The sequence below is a fragment of the Grampus griseus genome, assembly GCF_964374135.1.
Source record: "Grampus griseus genome assembly, chromosome: 12".
Classification (NCBI taxonomy): domain Eukaryota; kingdom Metazoa; phylum Chordata; class Mammalia; order Artiodactyla; family Delphinidae; genus Grampus; species Grampus griseus.
In genome coordinates, this window is record NC_139006.1 from 23,885,346 (window position 1) to 23,908,296 (window position 22,951).

A 22,951-nucleotide genomic window follows, 5' to 3' on the forward strand; every position below is an offset into this window, starting at 1 on the left:
TATCCTTATGTGGGGGCGAGGGGAACCCGCAGAAGGATTTTAGGGCAGTGGTTCTGACAAGTGCGAAGTTGTATTTTACAAAGATCACTTAGGCTGGCAGCAGTAGGGGAAAAACTCATCGGCTGCTGCAGCACCTGGGTTATTTGCCGCCGCGTTTGTATTCTTCCAGACCATTTTACCCTCTCCCAAAATCTGAAATGAAAATGCAAAAGGGAGAAAGATTCTCAAGCCGATTCTTATCCACATGAGCCTCCACCCTCAGCATCCCAGCATGCCCGTGCCCAGAGGCAGGGATGCAGGCTCCGGGTTGGGCCGCGTGAACCTACCTTCCAGGTAGATCTCACAGGAGGTGGTAACTCCTCGACTGGCCCCGCCCAGCCTGTGAGCTACAGCCAATCAGACGGCGCGAGGTCAGCAGTGGGTGTGGCTGCACCAGAAAAGCTCCCGGTTCACCTGCGACTGGTCCTTTGAAGAGTAATTGAAGGGAGGGGAATTACGAGGTCTTCAAATACTCAGAATCGGCAGGAGGAAGAGGACCTCGGCCGTTCTGTCAAGCAACAGGGTCTGTTAATGAAGGCGGCCATTCATTCACCCATCAAGTGTTTACTGAGCCCCTACGATTTATACCAGGCACTGTTTTAGGTGCCTGAGGGGTCACAGGAGGGACCAGAGAGGAGCCTCAAAAATAAAGCGTCGGGGAGTTCCCTGATGGTCCATTGGTTAAGACTCCATGCTCCCAATGCAGGGCGCACGGGTTTGACCCCTGGTCGGGGAACTAAGATCCCACAGGCTGCAGGGGCGGCCTGAAAAAAAAGGAAAAAGAAAAAGAAAGCATCAGAAGGAGGATGTGGGGTGGGGGGAGATACACTTTTAGGAAGAGTGATCTGGGAAGGCAGAGATCTGAACAGTGCCTGCGGGAACCATGTGGCCGTGTGGGAGAAGAGCCCTCCGGGCACAGAGAGCGCTGGGTGAACATATCAGGGAGGACCATGCCGGCGCTGGCCAAGGAACTGCAAAAAGGGTCCGCATGGAAGTCCTATACAAACGGCTTCCACCTCAGGAAAACGCGGAAGCAGAAGCACCAGCTGACGGCAAGGAGGGAGAAGACTCTGTAAGTTTGAGAAGGATGTTAGAAAGACTCACCGGTGACCCTGAAAGTTGCTTGAAGTATTGGGAGTTTTCTAGAACACTTCTCAAGAGAAGTCACAGAAGGAACTGAAGAAATGAGGTCTCCACCATGTGAAGAGGGCAGGACACGGTGGAGGATTCTCCCATCGGTTTGAACCTCTTACTCTCAGGAGGCCCTACCAAGGCTAAGATTCTGTGATGGGGGTGCTAAAGGAATGACAGGGCCGTAGGTGATCACTGGCCTCTTCCTTCTAAAGCAAGAAAAATTGCAGAGAGGATTCTTATCCAGGTAATTGTGAAACCTAAGCAGCAGAAACACAACTGCCAGGCAGGAGGACAGAGAGAGGTCTTGACTGTAGAAATCCAAGAATTGGAAGAAGGCCAGGAAGGCACATTGGGCACTGCTTTCCCTCTGGACAGAGGAAGAACATCCTCAGGAATCTCGCTTCTTTCTGGAACACGTAGGCGTGGTGTTAAACAGCCTTATTTTCAGTCATTCTTTCACCAGTTTCCACTGGTTAAACAAAGAGTTGAGAATCAGAGGACTCGCAACCTAACCTCATGTACAGCTGGGAAGGATATGAGCTAAAAGGCAAGACCTTTTTATTTTTTTTAAGACCTTTTAAAAAGTAAATGAATGGGGCTTCCCTGGTGGCGCAGTGGTTGAGAGTCCACCTGCCGATGCAGGGGACACGTGTTCGTGCCCTGGTCCGGGAAGATCCCACATGCCGCGGAGTAGCTGGGCCCGTGAGCCATGGCCGCTGAGCCTGTGCGTCCGGAGCCTGTGCTCCGCAACGGAAGAGGCCACAACAGTAAGAGGCCCGCGTACCGCAAAAAAAAAAAGTAAATGAATGTGCTCCGCCATATTTATACTCTCCCAAGTAGCCTCCTTAGCAAGCTAAGCTCTTATTCCAGATATGTTGCTAATATTTGACATTTTGACCTGAATTTTTCTTATTTATTTTTGGCTGCGTTGGGTCTGTTGCTGAACACAGGCTTTCTCTAGTTGCGGTGAGCAGGGGCTACTCTGTTTCAGTGCGCGGGCTTCTCACTGCGGTGGCTTCTCTTGTTGTGGAGCACAGCCTCTAGGAATGTGGGCTTCAGTAGCTGTGGCTCACGGGCTCTAGAGCGCAGGTTCAGTAGTGTGGCACACGGGCCCAGTTGCTCCACGGCATGTGTGATCTTCCCGGACCAGGGCTCGAACCCGTGTCCCCTGCATTGGCAGGCGGATTCTTAACCACTGCGCCAGCAGGGAAGCCCCATTGACCTGAATTTATTATTGCTTTTTCATTTCTCAGCCATGCGAGAAAATAAACACTATTCAAAAATCACACCTAGAATACTGGCTCGGCATCCCTACCTAACTTAATTGGGTGTGACTCATTTGAGTGAGTCTTGGCATTTCCAAATACTAAAGTCCCTCCCAAGAGATGATCTGCCACCTGAGTAAATTTTAAAAGCTCCACGACAGTCTTGGAAGGCCACCCAGAGGTGGAGCTCTACACATGTTCTGAGCACAGCGCCGTCCTCAGAAAATGGTGACCACTTTGGAAGAGAAAATGCTTCTGGGATTATATATATAACTTTGGAATGTTTTATTAAAAACCAACAACAGCAACCTCATGATATTACAGGTAGAATTTTAACTTATTATGAAGCCATAAGAATAAAGTAACAGCCTTGAGAGTTATTTGAAAGGTTTTCCAAAAAAAATTCCTTTTTATTTTCATAAATTAACACACATAACAGTGGGAATTTTAGAGTCACAAACTACCAAACAGAAAAGGAACTGCAGGGGCATCATGTATGCCAATGTTACCAAAAATGTACAAATGTCACTGAACTATTGACCATGATAATATACAAACACTTCAGGCAGCTATTTACTGGCCTAGACCAGCCCAAGGAAATGATGCTGAGGCCTCTTGCCAAGAATTAAAATCCGATTCAGCACCAGAGAGGGGCTCGTGGAGACACACAATGAACAAACATCCAATCTGAGAGAGTGCTGTGCTAGATGGCAGGCTATGTGGGGGCCCTCACTTCACAATAAAAATAAATAGCCTTTGCTGATCAATTTGTGGCTAGATAATAGTACTAAACTTTGATTTCAGTAAATCAAGCCTTCTTCCGGGCCAGCTTTTTATACAGGAAGTTCAGTCGTGGCAAGGAGCCCTTCCCTCGCATGAATCCAGGAAAGGATACTCCGCACCTCTGGCCAACTACTTAAAGACTTTGGATACAGCCACCCATGATGTGGTGTTTCAGAGGTCCTTTCCATGATACCGGGGTGAGGGAAGCTTACAGAAACAAAACACAAGGGAATTAAAGAAAGCACCAACTGCATACTCTGCCCCCAGGGAATGGGAGAAAAGTACCACCGTCTAAAAGTTTGTCTTTCGCGGATCTTGATGTACATTGATTATGAGATGAAATCCCAGCCTGGAGACGGAGCACTGGCTCTGCATTCCATCAGGCCGCACCAAGCCTTGGACCGGCAGCCCCAGTCCTGCACTCTGTGCAGCCCTTAGCCTGGCAGACAGGGAACCAGCCACAGGGGTAGGATCATGCCCAGAGGGTGGGATCTGGAATCTACCTCAGGTTGGCTCTGGCACTCGCGCAAAAGACTCTTTCAGGCAAAGTTGTGACAAAGCATCATGTTTTTCACAGCTCTTGGAGGAGCGCTGTTTCAGGATTCACAGCATGAGTTTCTGAGCTCTTCAGACTCCGAGTAAGGCAAACGCTGTATGTCTCTCCACTGTACCTCCCTCAGCTGTAGCTCTTAGAATAAGGTCAGTAAAAAAAAGTGGACATAATCTACTTGAACAGGTGATGAGGTACATTTAAAGTAATAGAGAAATGAAACCAAAAGAAAAGAGGAGGGGGAAGGTGGGGGGGCAAATATAGCTATAAACTGACAGATGGAAAACACTATAGTTGAAAGTTTCAGTGAAAAGCTGACGTGCAGAACCCTGATTGGACCTGAGATTTCTCCTCTTTCCCATATTAAAAACACTAAGTGTCTTTGGGTGGTAAGTCCCCATACTCAGAAACTGTACCAAGTCCCACCCCAGAACCAGACCTCCTGTAGCTATGGGCAGGTGGCTGGCTCCGAGGACCACAGACAGCACTGCAGCTGGCTAGGCCAATGGTAAAAATGGATGTTAAGACAGGTATGGCTGAGCACGGCTAGAACACGATGTGGCAACTTCAGGTACGCAATTTCAAGTTTGCAGTGGGGGCCCCTTCTTAACTTTGGAATGAGGAAGGGCCTTGGCCAGATGCACGCCAAGAATTACAAGGAGAGGGCTGGCCTCAGCGGAGCTTTTTCCTATGTTCCCAGGACAAGGAAGGAACCCAGGTCTCCACTTCCCCCAAGCCCCCATTCCAAACGCCAATGTTCCAAATCATTGCTCCTGGCCCTGACAAGTGCCACTCCTGCAACGGGCAAACTTGAAATTGTATCTCCGTAATGTTGGTGATGCCACAGCTGCACCCACGTCAACTTCAGTCTGCCACGCTTGCCACGTTGCAGACCCATCTACACTGGCAATGGAGCTGGCAAACAGGGCTCTGTAGATTTGCTGGGAGTTTGCAAGCTGTGCAGCAGGAAATTCCTAAAAACGTTTGTACAAGGGCACAAATTCATCTCACTCCCTTAAGCAAAAAGACAGAGAGAAGCATTTGTGTCTAAGGACCCTGTCCCAGGAAGGGAGAGGTACTGAGGGGAAACACAGGTCGTGTCTACACAGTCTGGGCAAAGCGAATGCACGATGGCAGCATCTGGTTTGCACTGTTCAGAGCTGGTGCGGAAGCCAGGCTCCTCTCTAATGCTACGTGGCTGTGGCCTTAGAAGCCTCCATGGATCACCAGGTGTGTATTTCACTTACGAAATGCTCTGTCTGAGGCATTGGACCTACAAGACAGACGTGGCACTTCGTTTTTCTCGCACTGTCAGTTTTTCTGCTCCAGTGTGGCACAGACTGTCAACCTGCAAAGGAAAGGCACATAGAAACCCCCACCCCCACCCCATCCTCCCATCCCCTGACAGACAGGGAAACCAAAGGGACCCAGGAGACATGATCCAGGACGGCACCACTCACTCCTCTCACAGACTGACTCGAAAATGTCTCTGGAGCTTTGACAGTTCCCATTGGCGCTGCTCCACGGCAGTGGCTCCTGGGAGGATGGGAGAGGTGACCAATGTCCTGAGGCTGGGCTTAGCATCCCACTCACCAGCCAAGGAATGTTAATTCTCTGCACTCTTGTTTTGAGAGAGAGAGAGAGAGAGAGAGAAAAGATAAAACACAAGGGAAGGGGAGGAGGGGAAGCAAGGCAAGGGCACATAGGCCTTAAGTGGGAAAGGAATGAAACTTCCGGGCTTGTGGCCTCACACAGCACGCTTCTGGTCCTCTGCCCACAGACTGCTGCAGGCAGAAACGGAGAAACCCAGAGACCTTTGTCTGGCATTCTACCAAACTTACAGTAGGTCTGACGCAGGAGCCCAAAGTACAGTGAGCTGCCCTCCAAGAGGGCTGGCCATGGAACTTCGTGACCCCAGACTGTCCTCCTCCCCACTAGGGAGCGGGCTGCTCTGGCAGCTGCAAACGCTCTGGGTTGGCTTAATCACCACCTGAGCCATCGTGGATGCCTCTGTCATGGACCACCACTTCAGATGAAACCCACTAAGACCACACCCAAGCTTCCAACTTTTTAAATGACTGGGGGAGAGACCTGCTCTTACTTCCGTCATTAAAATAAATACAACTACTTAAGCAAGAATGAGAACCCAGATGAGAAATGAGTCGCACTAGGAGCTGGAGGCGGGGAAGGGGCTGCCTGAACACGTCAACGGGAAAACGGCTCTCGGCCGCCCCACACCACACACCGACAAACCAGGTCAAATGCCTGTCATGTGTTCTGAAGACGTGTACTGTCTTTCTCCTTGATGTCTTAAAAAACTGCTTTAAAATCACATTTAAAGGCTCCAAACATGCAGCAATAATTAAAACAAAAAAAGGGAAATAAAACAAATGAAAATAATCAACACTACCACATTAAAAAGTGCAACTTACTTCGAATGGGGCCTGGACGGGCTCCTCTGGCACTAGTGACCCACAGTCACAGAGGGGAGAAAATGATGGGGAAAAGCCACACACACACACACACACACACACACACACACACACACACTCACACTCACTCACACACACACAACCTGGTTCTGGACAGATGGGCTCAAAGGATTAGAAAACACAGCAGCTCATCTTTCCTCAACTACTGAAATGAGCCGGTGAGACATGGGACAGGACGCCAGGTCCCCCTCCCTAGGCCACATGTCTAAATAACCTTGGTCTAGCACCACCGTAAACAACGCGGAACTTTCACATGGACGTGCAAATGCTGTGAGTCCTTGGAAACCTAGTGTTACTGAAGGTATGTGGTGTCCTCCTCCGTGGATGGCAGAGAGTGTGGGGAGGAGGCCGACATCATTCAGGACCATTTCCAGGAGAAAGGGAGCGTTCCTGAGGTTCTATACTCAGCAGTACAAGTTAGAGGACCCTCTTTCACCAGTTCCTAAAAAGGCTGCACCTTGAAATAGGTAAAAATCCATAGTCTGCATTTTGAGTGGTTTGGGCAGTAGGGCAAAATTAGGCAACCTCTTCCAAGGAGGCCGGGAAAGTCTAAAGTTGAGACCCCCCCACCTGAATCGCTTCTCAACAACCGGATGACCGCTCCTGCTCCTCCTCTTCCTTGGCAAAGAAGGTCTCCAGTTCCATCAGTTTCTGTATCAACAGAGCATCCAGCTCTTGACTCTGCAGCGCCGCCTTCTGGGCCCGGGTAAAGCTGCCTGCCACCTTGACCTTACCGCGAGCCCTCCTCTTTCGTGGGACTGTGAAATCCTGAAACTCCAGAACTCGCTTCCTCTTCTGTTGGCTGATTGAGATGAGCGTACCATTCCGTTCCTTAGGTTCCTCAAAGATGGTCTCTAAACACCTAAGGGTGGAGCACAAAACAGAATCACCAACATGCTCACCCTGGGGGCCACCAACCCTCCCAGTCAATGGGCGCTAAAGGCTAACTGCTCCTGACAGCTCTTTCCTCTGGTCTGCAGCTATTTTTTGATGACAAAACACATATATCTATGAATATGTAGTACAAGCAACATAGTGAAGAAATTTAAACTGGACAGGAGGGTAAAGAATAAAAGTAAGATGAACCCCCCCCCCCACTCCCCACCCCGGCAACAGCAGCAACAGTGTTTTGTGTATCCTCCCAAAGTCACTCAACGTACAGATGTGCATAGGTAAGCATGTATCATCAGAGGTCAGCCCTTTTGGGTAAAGGGCCAGGTAGTAAACATCTTAAAATTAACGAGGCACACAAGTCTCTGCTATATATTCTTTTTTGTTTTTTAAACAACCCTTTAAAAGAATAAAAACCATTCTTAGCTCACAGGGCTGGAAAAAAAGAAAGAAAGAAAACGGGTTGCTGGTTGGACCCGGCCTGTAGTTTGCTGACCCACAGCATCTATGGTTTCTTCTTTACTCAAATGGCAGCAAACTACATGCACTGGCCTATGCATTGTGCCACTCTGACCTATCAATAACGTTTAAGATTGCCCCAGCTGGGTACACAGGTATCTGATTCATTCTTTTAAATGGCTATGCAGTGTATCCCATTACAAGGATGGACTATAATTTAATGAGAACGCTATTAATGGATATTTTAAGTTGTTTCCAATCCTTTCCTATTATTTAGCAATGCTGTAATGAATAGTCTTATATCAATGCCTCAGAGTTTTATCTCTAGGATAAAACTCTCCTGCTACATCCTGGACGCTACAGGAATTTAATAAATGTTCAATGACTTGAACTGATTTAGACGCAAAGGTAGCCAAGTGAAATGCCTTCTGTACTTGGGTTTGGAGTCACATCTGAAGATCAGTGCTTATTGGTCCTGAAGACAGCCGGCATATTTGCTAAAAACCAAGTACAAACGAAAAGGAGACTACCTAACCTGACACACATCTCTTTCCCATCCTACCACTGACCCCAATTCAAGTGCTGGGAACTAAAAATACCAATTCTAGTTATTTTCAAGACGCCGGTATTGGAAGAACTGAACATAAAACCCCTTCCAAAGCACAAGGATTGGAGATTTACATCGATCATTTCGGAAGCCCCCCAATCTATTATTTCCTGCTCATAGGTACTTACCTGTTTGCAGGAGGAGATTTATAATTCTTGTTGGTATATATTTCTTCTAAACTAAACTCCTTTTTCTTTAACCTGAAAAGAGAAAAAAATAAATTCTTCATGGTCTCGTAAGAGAGACAAGATTGGTTTCCCAACTCTATGTTTTCCATTCTTTTACTTTCCAAGAGTAAAAGACGAGTCCTAGATGTGTCTCATGAGAACAATGAGTAAGGGATCTTCTTTTCCAGGGCATCAATCTTCAACTTTGTGAGATTTGGTCTAGTTATACTTACTTGGAGGGATATAACTGGATTTGTACCTATTATCTTAGTTTACAGCTTCTTCTCGTCCTACTTTTTCAATGTTTCTTCTGCTTAATTGACTGCTCTTTTTATATTCTCCTCTCCTGGCTTGAAATTTATACATATTCTGTTCTTTTAGTGGTTGGCAAAAATTTTAATGAGCATATTTAACTTATAAACCCTTCTCTCAAACAACACAAAATCCCTGGAACCTCTAAGTCTGATCAATACTGTCCCAATTTATGTTAGTAGTGTCCTATTTTGCCTTTTTATTTTGTAAATTTTTGTGTAAGAAATCAGGTCATTTAGTCTGTGGCTTCCCCAGTCTAGATTTTCTTGATTACATCCCACTGATGTCATTTAACATGCGCCTCTGACCCAAACATATGGAAAATACTACAGGTATTTCCTATGGACTGGTAATTAAATAGAGAGGTATGATCAGATTTAGGTGTTCTGGGTTTTCTGATAGACTTCTAGGTGTCCATCACGAGGGACGTGATACCCAGCTGTCACCCTTTTTGTGTATTAGCAGCCAGCCACTGATAAACATTGAATATATTTATTAGTTCTTTAGGATTGTACATGGTGACAGTCTATCATTCTTCTGGGAGAATTCTTCCATCTAAAGAAAACTTCATGCTCATCCATGCTTTGGTAACCCTGACGTACCGTTTGCACAGGAAAAGTGGGTTGTATGCTTGGTTCTTTCCCTTTATTTACCAGTTTACAAAACAATGAATTGTTTCCCTATTATCATCCAAATACAGCCAGAGTTGTGAACTCATTCATTATGAACTATTGGACTGAAACATATCTCATGTGCTTCAATCTACTGCAGTTATTATTCCTTTTGATGCTCAGACAGTCTCATCTGTGGCAGTTGAGAGTCTCTTCAAACTGGTTCCTGTGTCTCTCCAACATGACCCCAGTCGCCTCTTGAGAGCTCATCACTTTCTGGCACAAGACAGTCTATACTCATGCATTTCCTGCCCTAGACCTGTAGCCAGTCTTCAAGGAGCCCTGGTTCACATATCATAAAATTCACCAATTTATTCATTCATTCATTTATTTATTTATTTTGCAGTGCACAGGCCTCTCACTGTCGTGGCCTCTCCCGTTACGGAGCACAGGCTCCGGCCGCGCAGGCTCAGCGGCCATGGCTCACGGGCCTAACTGCTCCGCGGCATGTGGGATCTTCCCGGACCGGGGCACGAACCCGTGTCCCCTGCATCGGCAGGTGGACTCTCAACCACTGCGCCACCAGGGAAGCCACCCTATTATTTATTTTTATGAGTGTGCTCAATCTGTTTGTTCACTCTTAGTTTTTGGTACTATGTAGAAGATAATACCTTCAACCTTCAGGCCACCACTCTTAGTAGAAACTTATTTTCAGACAGCACAATACCTTTATTACAAAAGAGCAAATTATTATAAAGTTTCTGTGCTTTAAACCTTTTTCAGATAAGTTAAGGAGTGACTGAACAGCACAGCAATAAACTTTTCAGCATTGTGCTTTAGTTTCTTCCCGGCTTTTTGAAAATCTTAATTGAGGTTCAGTTTGGTTCAATTCCAATTCAGCAAAGAACATACTTGTGGAAAAAATACATAAATAATAGCATGGATACGATTTTTCACAGGGATTTCCAACAAACAACTGTTACTTTGCTTCTTAACGACAGCAATAGCTACATTAGATTAAGGATGTCGGATGGGTAGTTGGAAAGTGAAAGATTAGGCTTCTGACAGTCATTCTGACGAGCAAATCAGGGTAGTGTGCACCCATGTCCAGTTTCTGAGCTGAGGTGACTGCTGAAGCGCCAAGTTCAGCTTCTGGGATTCCTAGGCTCTCAACAAGCTTTGCCTTCCTCAGAGGGGCTTCACTCACTGGAGGTGGTGGGCTGTGTAGATGTCCTCAAAAGTAGACACTTCCTGTGCAGATGCCACTTTGCCCAGAGTGGCTCTGGCAAGAGTCTACGCTCGAGCATCTTCTGTCTGGTGGTTCCTTGCTCCCTCCGCCTCTTGATCTGTTTTTACGACTTGATTTCCCCTTGGTAAAGAAGCATCTTGACACAATTCTGAAGCAAGGCTGTGCTATTCTAGTATTGACAAAACTGAGGCTCTGAGGGGCTCGCTCGGGGGTCAAGCCCTGGTCCCAGGGGTCTCCTGTGAGGACCATGCCACTGTGACCCCCAAAGCACATTGCTGTGCTCATGCCGTGGCAGATCTGGCTCCTGGAAGGATGTGGCGGGGCCTGGTGGTCAGTGGGTGCAGCGCCCCCGATCCTGTGCTGGAGCACCTATAGGCTCTCCTCACAGCCAGGTGATGGTGGTCCTAAAATTCACCCTTTAAAGTTACGGTTCAGTGGATTTCCGTAGAGGCACAATGTGATTCATCACCACTAATTCCAGAACATTTTCACAACCCACAGAAGAAACCCTGGACCAACGAGCAGTCACACCCACCCTCTCCTACCCCAGCACCTGGCAACCACGTATCTACTTTCTGCCCCTATGGTTCTGCCTATTCTGGACACTTCATACAAATGGAATCATACAGTATGTGCTCTTTGGAGTCGGTCTTCTCTCACTTAGCACACTGTTTCCACGGTTCATTCATGGTGTACCATGTCTCAGTACTTCATTTTAACATTCTATGGATAGACCACCTTTTCTTAATCTATTCATCAACTGATGGACATTTGGATTGTTTTTACTTTTTAGCTGTTATGAAGAATATTGCTATGAACATTCATGTACAAGATTCTGTGTGAACATGTTTTCAATTCCCCTTGGACATATACCTAGAAGTAGTGATATAGTAACTCTAACATTCTGAGGAACTGCCAAACTATTTCCCACAGTGGCTACACTATTTTAGATTCCCACAAGCAATGTATGAAGGTTCCAATTTCTACCCATCCTCAATGCAAACACTTATTTTGTTGTTTTTATTTGTAAAAAAATTACTGCCATCCTAGTGGTGAGAGCCATCTTGTGGTTTTGATTTGCAGTTCCCTAATGACTAATGATGCTGAGCAAAATTTTTTGGCCATTCGTCTGCATCTTCTTTGGAGAAATGCCTGTTCAGAATCTTTGCCTACTTTAAAAAATTGCATTGCTGTCACTTTGTTGTTGAGTTGTAAGAAGTCTTTATATATTGTGCATACTAGAGCCCTATCAGATATATGACTTGCAAACACTTTTTCTGATTCTGTGGGTTATCTGTTATCATAAAAAAACAAAACAAAACAAAAAAGACTTATTTAGAGCAGTTTTTGTTCATAGCAAAACTGAGTGGACAGAGTTCTCATAAACACCCTGCCTGGAAGCCCCTGCAACTCCCCTACTAAGCACAGCAACCCCTATTATCAACAGCCTGCACCAGAGTGGAACATTTGTCACAACTGATGAACCTGCAATGACACATCATAATCACCCACAGTCGATGGTTTACATTAGGGTTCACTCTTAGTGTTGCACATTCTGTGGGTTTGGAGAAATGTATGATGACATGTATCTACTATTACAGTATCATTCAGAATCATTTTCACTGCCCTAAAAATTACTGTACTCACCTATTCCTCCTTCCCTCCTCCCTATTCCATGGCAACTATTGATTCATTGACAGTGTCCATAGTTTTGCCTTTTTCCAGAATGTCACATAGCTGGAATCATACAGTATGTAGCTTATTCAGACTGGCTTTTCACTTAGTAGTATTTCAGTAAGGTTTCTCCATGTCCTCTTCATGGCTTAAGAGCTCATTTCTTTTTAGCATTGAATAATATTCCATTGTCTGGATGTACCATGATTTAGTATCCATTCACCTACTGAAGGACATCTTGGTTGCTTGCAAATTCTAGCAATTATGAATTAACCTGCTGTAAATATTTCTGTGCAGGTTTTTATATGAATATAAGTTTTCAACTCATTTGGTTAATACCAAGAATCATTGCTGGATCGTATGGTATGAGTATGATTAGTTTTATAAGAAACCACCAAACGCTTCCATTCCATTGGTTTACTTTTTATTTTTTTGGCTACACCACATGGCTTGGCTTATGGGATCTTAGTTTCCCAAACAGGGATTGAACCCGGGCCCTCGGCAGTGAAAGCATGGAGACCCTAACCACTGGAGCGTCAGGGAATTCCCTATTCCATTTTTTAAAAATAAATTTATTTTATTTAGTTTATTTTTGGCTGCGTTGGGTATTCGTTGCTGCGCGCAGGCTTCGTTGCAGTGCGTGGGCCTCTCTTGTTGTGGAGCATGGGCTCTAGGCACGCGGGCTTCAGTAGTTGTGGCACGCGGGCTCAGCAGCTGTGGCTCTCGGGCTCTAGAGTGAAGGCTTAGTAGTTGTGGTGCATGGGCTTAGTTGCTCAGCGGCATGGGGGATCTTCCTGGACCAGGGCTCGAACCTGTGTCCCCTGCATTGGTAGGCAGATTCTTAACCACTGCGCCACCAGGGAAGTCCCCTCCGTTGGTTTTATGTCAATCCTTACACATCACCACACTGTTTTGATTACTGAAGCTTTGTACTAAGTTTGTGTTTTTTTTTTTTTTTACTGTGGTAAAATATACAAAACAATTTCAATTATTATTATTATTTATATTTTAGTTTTTGCGGTACGCAGACCTCTCACTGTTGTGGCCTCTCCCGCTGCGGAGCACAGGCTCCGGATGCACAGGCTCAGCGGCAATGGCTCACGGGCCTAGCCGCTCCGTGGCATGTAGGATCTTCCCGGACCGGGGCACGAACCCGTGTCCCCTGAATCGGCAGGCGGACTCTCAGCTGCTGCGCCACCAGGGAAGCCCTCAATTATTTTTAACTGTGCATGTAGTAAGTTTTGAAATGGGTTAGTGTGAGTCTTCCACTTTGTTCCTCTTTTTCAAAGTTGTTTTGCCTATTCTGGGCCACTTGTATTTTCAGGATTTTTAGGATCAGCTTGTCAATTTCTGCAAAAAAAGGTAGTCGACATTTTATAATACGATTGCAGTAAGCTGTAGGTTGCCTTGGGTAGTACTAACTTCTTGACAGCATTAAGTAGCCCAATCTATGAATGGATGTCTTTCCATTTATTCAGATCTTTAATTTCTTTCAACAGTAGTTGGTAGTTTGTAGTGTTTACTGAACAAGCCTTACACTTCGTTTGTTAAATTCATCCCTAGGTTTTTTTTTTTTGATGATACAGTAAATGGAACTGTTTTCTTAATTTCATTTTCAGATTGCTCATTGCTAATGTACAGAAATACAATTATTTTTCTTTTTCTTGTATCTTGATCTTATATCCTACAAACTTGCTGAATTCATTCACTAGCTCTAATAGTGGATTCTTTAGGGTTTTCTATATACAAGATACTGAAAAGATAGTTTTACTTCCTTTCTGAGTGCTATCTCATTTTCTTGCTTAATTGCCCTGTCTAGAACCTCTAGCAGAATGTTAAATAGAAATGGCTAGACTGAATATCCTTGTCTTGTTTCTGATCTTAGGGGACATCTTTCAGTCTTTTACAATTAAGTAGGATTTCTGCTTCGGGTTTTCCGGTAGATGCCCTTTATTCATTTGAGGAAGTTCTTACTTCTCTCTCTCTCCCTTTTTAAAAAATATTAATTTGGCTGCACCAGGTCTTAGTTGCGGCACGTGGGATCTTCGCTGCTATGTGTGGGATCCTCGCTGGGGCATGCGAACTCTTAGTTACAGCATGTGGGATCTAGTTCCCTGACCAGGGATCGAACCCAGGCCCCCTGCATTGGGAGCTCGGAGTCTTAGCCACTGGACCACCAGGGAAGTCCCTCTTATTTATTCTGAAGTTCATGGAGTGTTTTTATCATGAAAGTGTGTTGGATTTTGTCCAATGCCTTTTCTGCATCTAATGAGATAATCATGTGCTTTCCCCCCTTTATTCTATTAACGTGGTATACTCCACTGATTAATTTCCTGTGTTCAACTAACCTTGCATTCCTGGCATAAATCCCACTTGGTCACATGTATAATCATTTTTTAATACGTTGCTGGATTCCATTTGCTATTATTTTGAAGATTTTGATGTATACATTTATAAGGTTCCCTGGCTTCTTTTAAGGTTATCTCTTTGTCTTTGGAAGTCTGAAGTTTTCATACTTAACTTCTTTCTGAAGTTAGGTATGAAATTCTTTTTATTGATCCTGTATGGGATTAGTATCGTTTTTTGCCAGTATACTAAAACACACGGAATTACACAGTATGTGAATTATTTCTCAATAAAGCTGTTTAAAATTTTTCATTTAGATGCTGCTTTACTGAGGTGTAACTGACACACAGAACTGTAAGACATTTCAAGTGTACATTGTGATGACCTGATATATGTATACACTGTGAGAGGATTCTTCCTATCTAGTTAATTAAGAGTTTGTGTTTTGACTTTGTTTATAGTTGGTTTCTTTTTTTCCCAGCAGAAGTGATAGATTTTTATGACATATTTTTCAGGTTTTTACTTTATGGCTCTGAATTTTGTGTTATACTTAACCATTTCCTACAGTTTCTTCAATTATTCTTACGGCTTCATTTGTTTACATTTAAGTCTGATTTTATTTGGAAGATATTCTGATGAAAGGTCTAAGGTAGAGATCCAGCTTTCTTCTTCTTTTTAATATTTATTTATTTATTAATTTTGGTCGCGCCAGGTCTTAGTTGGGGCATATGGACTCTTAGTTGCGGCATGCAGGATCTAGTTCCTGGACCAGGGATCAAACCTGTGTCACCTGCAGTGGAAGTGCACAGTCTTAACCACTGGACCACCAGGGAAGTCCCCCAGCTTTATTACTCCTAGAATGGCCATCCAGCTGTCCCAGTAGCATTTTACTGAATAGTCCATCTTTTCACCACTGATTGGAGGGGACACCTTTGTCACATACTAAATTTCTCTATGTATTTGTATCTAATTATGGACTTTGCTTTACCAATTTGTATATTTATGCTCTGGCATCATACTGTCTTAATTACTGAGACGACAATATATTTTAAGATCTCTTAAGACTAGTACTCTTATTTCACTCCTTTTCTGAATTTTCCAGGCTATTCTTGCTTCTTGATTTCTATAACTGTGTTAAATACATTCCTTTCCATTTATTCATATCTCTTCCTAAAAGAACAGTTCTTGGTCAAGTGAATGTGTTTAAATTTTTACCGTTTACTGGAATGTACCAGTTATCTAATTACTGCTTCTCAGCTCAGAATGCACCCTCAGTACCTGCTCTGTGACAATGGCATCTTGGACTCCTAATGCATTTCTTCTTCACAGTGAGTTGGTGCTGAGCTTTGGCAGAAGGAGGCACTGGAGGACACTGGAGGAGCAAAGGAGCTTTTCTTCTTGCTGCTGCCACATGGTCCATCATGGGTGCACGTGTACTGGGATGTCTGGGGCGGGGCTGGATGGGGACAGTTGCCCCAGCTGTATAGCCAGAGCGTAGAGCCCTCCCCAATGCCCCTGCAGCACTAACCTGGTGACCACCACACCACAGATGGGGCATTCGGGGACTGAAGCCCATAGTGGGACCCCAACATCCTGAGGGTTGTTTCCTGTGACTCTCCTGGAGCAAACGCCACATGCCCCAGACCACGCACCTGCAGCAGCACCCTGACACCCCGGGTGCCTGCCCTCCAGCCTCAGCTCAAGCCCTGGAAGGCTACTGTTGTTGTTTCCTGCTCGCCCAGCTCTGGCATTAGCAACCTGGCTATCCGATGGGCTGCAACCACACCTTCTCCAACAAAGTCAGACTTCAATCTTGGGGAGAGGGCCCCCTTCTCCCTTGGCCCTAGGATGCCCTTCAGAATTCCCGGTACACCTTAACAGTTACTCTCCTGTTACACTTTAACACTTTAAACTTTCCCTGTTTAAAATACTGTGTGGTTTCTATCTCCTGACTGGACCTAGACTAATAACATGATACTAAGGTAAAAGCCCTAAGGTTTTGCTAGACCAGGGGTCCTCACACCAGTGTACTAGAAGACTTTCCACAGACACACTGAAACCCAGCTCTAGGGTAATCAATCTCCTGATCTTTAAACTCCTGCACGTGACACACCTGAGAAGTGTCCTTACACTCATGTAAACGTCTCCATTCCCACAAATTCTTTTTTTTTTTTTTTTGGCCACGCCACACGGCACGCAGGATCTTAGTTCCCCAATCAGGGATCAAACTCATGCCCTCTGCAGTGGAAGCGCAGAGTCTTAACCACTGGACCACCAGGGAAGTCCCCTCACAAATTCTTTTAGAACAGCCCCTATCCACCCTGAATTCTACTTTGGTATCTGAATAAAATCACTGATCTCACTAGGTCCTCCTCAGATATTAATGAAATCACCGTAAACGTGTTTTGGACGTGTCTTTCCCCACCTTACACACGGTTCCGCTAAGAGAAGAGCGGCTTTAGCAAGAGGGGACTCAGCCTAATTTCAGATATGGTGTGGAATGGGGCTGTCAGAGGGACTTGGCCTCACTCACCTCCTGACTATCATCAAACAATGCCTACTTAAGAAAGAGAGCTTCAGGCTTCCCTGGTGGTGCAGTGGTTGAGAGTCCGCCTGCCGATGCAAGGGACGCAGGTTCGTGCCCCGGTCCAGGAGGATCCCACATGCCACTGAGCGGCTGGGCCTGTGAGCCATGGCTGCTGAGCCCGCACGTCCGGAGCCTGTGCTCCGGCAGCGGGAGAGAGGCCACAGCAGTGAGAGGCCCGTGTACCGCAAAAAAAAAAAAAAAAAAAAAAGAGAGAGCTTCAAACACCAAAAATAGCTTGGTCATGTATTTAACCGTACACAATGTCTTTTCAAACTATTCTCAACTCTCATGCACAGTCTGTTATCACTTAGAAGAACATTAATCAAATCATATAAGGAAATATTTAAGTCAATCATTCATCTTACAAAATATTATAACTTCTACTTCCTGTTAACAACAAAAATTATATGAGCTGCCATGCCAATTGGTTTGCAGTGATACACTTTTCTCCTACATTAAATATTGAAGCAATCATGAGATTTACATAAATTGATGGATTTATTTCTGATTTTTTACATGATTCTTAACTGTTCCTAAAAGTCTAATAATGAGTATTCATGCATGTATACACATTTACTGAAGCAATATCATGCTTTCTAACATACTCACTTCATAATTTATTATTTTAGCTATAAATTACATTGCTTTATTACAAATTCAAAAAATGGGAAATTCTTATACATAACTTTAATTTTGACTTACGGCTTTTAGAAATCTACGTTACAAGAAGTGTACCATAATTTATTTTTCAATGGTCTGTATGATTTTCTTGAAGGTAAATATTAACATATTTACTGTTTCATACCCACAGACATGGAGGGGAGGCTGTATTCATTGTACCAGGTCATTTTAGGTAAGAGACTTGAGCATCTGTGGATTTTGGTATCGGGGGGTCTCCTGGAACCAATTCCCCGAGGATACTGAGGGATGACTATATTATAATTGGAAGGCAGAAAAGTTAGGAAGTAAGAATGATTTGGCCAATGGGCTTGAATAATAAAAACTGCCTTCACCAAGTAAGCTGTATTTCAAAAATTTTCCATAAATTTAATGCCCTAAATCGGCACCTTCAAAGTGTCTATACAAAAGTGTATTTGAAGTAATAAAAGCATTTTACCAAGATGTCTTAGGTAAAGATTTATTGAAGATCTTGTATTTTTCAACCCTTTCATTATATAGGATTAAATAAAGTGCCCTTAAGTGAGAAAGTAACATAGAATTCTTAGGTATCTGAAACTGGTCAGATCCTCTCGGTGCACGTCCCATAAACTGAGCCACTGCTGGCCTCCAAAGGCTGGGTGACAGAACCCAAGTGAGTCAGCACTGTTTGATTCTTTGCTTTCAAAAAAGATTAGGTGATAAATCATTACATATGATTTGATGATAGATCACTCTGTGATTTTTTGATATTACTTGACAGAAGTTGAAAGGATTGAATGTCATTGTTCTATTAAAACTCTTTGCACTCCCAACTACCTATCTTTATTAATAAGGTTTTCCAGAACTTCTACCTACACAAAAATTCAAGAGAGAATACCATGATTCTGAACCCTATTTCATTCTAGTAAAAAGTACTATTCAACCCAGGACATCTGAAATACTTTAAAAATTTCTCTTGAAAAGACATGGTAGGATGATCAATAAAAGAACTATAGTATAAAAACACAACACGTTAAGATAAGAACCACGTGGGAAAAGTGGAACGTAAATCATAGTAACAGTTAACTATCACATTTGTGTTGTGTGAAGCAATAAAATAGATATAGTGCACATTTTTTTCTCAACTGGACTGTACAGCAATCTTAAGTGTTGGGAATTCTTACTCACATTCTACAGGTAAGTCCTTGAAGCTCAGGAAGGTGAAATAACTTACCTTGGGTTAATCAAGGGACACAGGCTTCCATTTGCTGATGAGAAATTAAGGAGTGAAATCCATCACAAGAAAACATAACTCTGGAGATCTTTTAAAAATGTTTATATCTTCATAGTATCTGTGTAATATACATCATCCCCAAACTGGAATCATGTCAAATACACAATTTGGAATCACGCCCAACCAATATATAATTTAGTAATCTTTTTCTTTCCACTTCACTTTATAGGAATTAGCAATCAGCTCTGTCATAAAAATCTTTAGAATCCAAATTTTTAAAGGCTATACTATGGACTATAACATGGATCTAGCATTTTCTTGGGGAAAAAAAAAAAAAAAAGACATCTTTCCTTCATGATGTGTAGGTCCCTTCCCAGTTTTGTGCACAGAATGTTGTGAGCCTGGGCTGTGGGGTCGGGTAAGACCTGTGAGAGACAGGAACTACCTGTTCTGTCATGAGGGACACTCAGGCCTAACACAGATTTCTCAGCTACTGAGCCTTGGCACCGTCACCTAAACCTGGGGACGACGGCTGTGCCTACCTTCCAGCACCCTTGGAGGATGAACTGGGACTGTGTACACAGAGCGACAGCACCCGGCATAGAGAGCTCAGGAAAAGTGATCGAGAACGCGTTCAAATATCCCTGCACACAAATCTCTGGCCACAGTACCGATGAATTCTTTTGGATAAATTCCTAGAAGTATAACAAAAGCTCAGAGTATATGATCATTCAAAAGGTCATTATATTCTGCCAACTTCCAAAAAAGTGCACACATGCATGTTAGAGACGGCGCTCACCTTTTGGGTCGAGGAAGGCCCATGGGGGTAAGGTTAGGGTCTGGCTTAGGAATGGTTTTCCGGATGCGAATCTGTGAGACCTTCTTTGGCCTCTTCTCCGGCTCAGTCTATTTTTAAGAAGAAAGATGGTCAGGTTGTAAGACATTCTAAATATATGAAGTCCCCTTTCCTGACACCCATCGCATTGCTTCCTCAGTGTACAGATGACTTCAGGAAGTAGTTTATGACAAAGCTCCCACCCCCCGCCGCCCCCACTCCTGACAACAGCGTTTTCAGCAACCACCCCCTTTATGTTACTGTACATGCAGTTCAGATACTGAGATTATCAATATGGAAATTTGCAACTGTTGGAGACAGCAGATACTGCAAAACTGAAGCACACCATTGTTCACTCGTCTCTGAATGCATGAAGCTTCTCGCTCTGTGGTTCGGTTCTCTAAACACTGTTAAATGTGTCATCAAGAGAAAAGGGTCTGGAAGGCGACGAGGAAGAAGAGATTCAAGGTATCCTTTAGTGTCTTGCTAACCTCCCGTACTCAGCTGAAGGTAAGGTGGTAGCAAAGAGACTCAGGGGCCCATCTGTACCTGTCACATCATCTGTGGTGCTACCGCCACCTGACCCCACAGGCACTTTAAATTTACCTCTTTCTGTTCTGGGGGGCTGCTCTGTGGTCGGGGGCACGGGGCTGTCACACCATCCAGCTCATCAAATCCAGGAACCGGGAACTCGGAGGCTGAAAGCAGGAGCTTGCTGACAGCTGAGTCTGTTACCAAGCGAGACTTTGGTACCAAGGCAGGGAATGGAGGCTCTAGCCTAGCACCACGGAGAGAGAGACAGAGAAGAACGACATGGGATGGGTTCACCTTCTATGTTGGCACATTCGTCTTAACATCCAGACAAGAGCTGAATGACGTTCCCAGTAAACCTGTCCTCCTGACACTTCTGGACACACCTGTGTCTATACATGTAAAAAACGACGAGAATGTGGTCAATCCACTTCACTGTGATGGAATAACGAACAAGGAAGATGCAGTGAATAAGGAAAGACGTAAAAAGGAACAGGTTTTTTGTGGGAAGAAGACATTTAGTGAACTGAACAAAGGGACTGTGCTCAGACGACATCAATCCCATCCGGGCACTGAAATCGGCTAAATGACTGAGCAGTATCTTAAGGGGACTTGTGGTACAATGAGCTGGCTAGGGATTTTGACGTTTTTTTCATAAATGGGATTGATCACACAACTTTAGTTACACAGGTTGAACCTCAGATTGTTCATCTGAGAGATGTAGATCAGGCTTAGAAGGAGAACAAGAGGTCAGAATTATACCATGCCCGACCCACACCAGCCACCAGTGCCCTCGTCCCCCACTTCTCTCTCTCTCTCTCTCTCACTCACACACACACTGCAAACCACAAGCCCTCACGTGCCAGGCGCCACTGGAGCCTCACCTCACATGACTGCCGCTGGTGCTGTAAGCAGCTTCCAGGTCCGGAAGAGGCACGGACGGTAACGCGGTGTGGCTGAAGTGGAGCAAAAGTACACGAGAGGCAGGTTAGGGCAGCGGGATGGCAGGAGAGGCTCTGGTGTACCGTGGGTTTGGAAGGATGCTCAATCAGAGCCCAAGGAAGACGAGAAGTGTCAGTCACCCAGGAAGACGAAAACCTCCCTCCCAGGCATGAGAATTACATGTACGTGCCCATCACTGGAATGGAGGCAGGCTGACAGGAGGATTATATTCTAACTTAAATGGAAAGAAGGCAGGGAGAGATATACAGAGGACAGTAAGAGAAAGGAGGAGGACAAGAATACCCTTAACCTTATACCTTTTAATCAAGTTGTTGAACGTGTATGTTAAAGTTTTTAAAAAGTAATTTAAAGATAAAAATACACTCCTCACTTCTGTATTAACCGTATTAAAATAAAATCTGCCAATTTCTATAAACTTACAAAAAATTGTGAAGAAACCTTATTATCTTTAAAGCCGAGTTCCATGTAAAACATGGCCATGTAGATGAAAACTGTTCACAGGGCTAGTTCCTTTATAATTAAGCTTTGATTTTTATAGATGAAAAATGGTATTAATCACTTATAGATACATTAATATGCATTGATGGAGAGCTTTTGGTACCCCTCAAAGTAAAGCTTGTATCCATTTCTACTGAATTTAGACACAGTACAGGTTTAATTAATCAGATGTTTATATAATGACCATATAATCCATCTCCTCTGAGAAGTTAGAGAAATTTGTTCAATGGCTGAAACACAGATAAATCAGATTGTTAGAGAGCTTAGCACCAATCTGGAATACTGCGAAAAGGGCTGACCAAATCAGAGGCCTCATCTGGGTCTAGCTCAGCTGACACAGCAACCAGCTGAGTGACCCAAGTTAGAAAAAAACATGTGCCTCAGTCTCATCATCTATAAAAAAAAGGCAAAAAAGATGTCTGTTTGACCCATATTATGGAGTGCTGGAGGATGAGGTTCAAATGAGAAAACGCTGTGGAAACATAAGTTAATTTAATCTTGGTTAAGTCTTGCTTTCTGCGGCTCCCCAATTTATCACGCTTAACATTTCTAAGTGTGTCTACAAACACAGCAAACTTCTAAGCTCTAAGCCAAGGATATATATGATGTTAAGGCACTTTTAGAGCCAATGAGAAAAAAAGTTCCCACAAACACCACCCCTACCACTTCAATTAAAAAATAGGGACTTCCCTGGTGGCGCAGTGGTTAAGAATCTGCCTGTCAACAATGCAGGGGACATGGGTTTGATCCCTGGTCCAGGAGGGTCCGACATGCCGCATAGCAAGTGGGCCTGTGCACCACAACTACTGAGCCTGCACTCTAAAGCCTGCGAGCCACAACTACTAAGCCCGCGTGCCACAACTACTGAAGCCCGTGCACCTAGAGCCCGTGCTCCACAACAAGAGAGGCCACCGCAATGAGAGGGCCGCGCACCGCAACAAGGAGTGGCCCCCACTCGCCGCAAATAGAAAAAGCCTGTGCACAGCAACAAGGACCCAACGCAGCCAAAAATAAATATATTTAAAAAAAAAATTAAATCTTTAAAATACAGGGACTTCCCTGGTGGCGCAGTGGTTAAGAATCCG

General features: G+C 44.3%; 1 protein-coding gene across 4 annotated transcripts in view; it reads right to left on the minus strand.

Annotated features, from left to right (window-relative positions):
- Positions 1 to 2,884: 2,884 nt before the first annotated feature.
- Positions 2,885 to 22,951, minus strand: part of PRR14L (proline rich 14 like) — a 56,837-nt gene continuing 36,770 nt past the window's right edge. For 2 of the 4 annotated variants that reach the window (XM_082667785.1, XM_082667787.1), the window contains 5 exons: positions 21,290 to 21,361; positions 20,481 to 20,652; positions 19,839 to 19,945; positions 8,349 to 8,420; positions 6,654 to 7,125 (listed from right to left, as the gene is read on the minus strand). In XM_082667785.1, coding sequence (XP_082523911.1) covers positions 6,846 to 7,125; positions 8,349 to 8,420; positions 19,839 to 19,945; positions 20,481 to 20,652; positions 21,290 to 21,361 — 703 coding nt within the window. In that variant the 3' untranslated portion in view covers positions 6,654 to 6,845. Of the gene's footprint in view, positions 7,126 to 8,348; positions 8,421 to 19,628; positions 19,735 to 19,838; positions 19,946 to 20,480; positions 20,653 to 21,289; positions 21,362 to 22,951 lie in introns of those variants that run through there. The other 2 variants (XM_082667784.1, XM_082667786.1) reach the window with 2 other exon arrangements.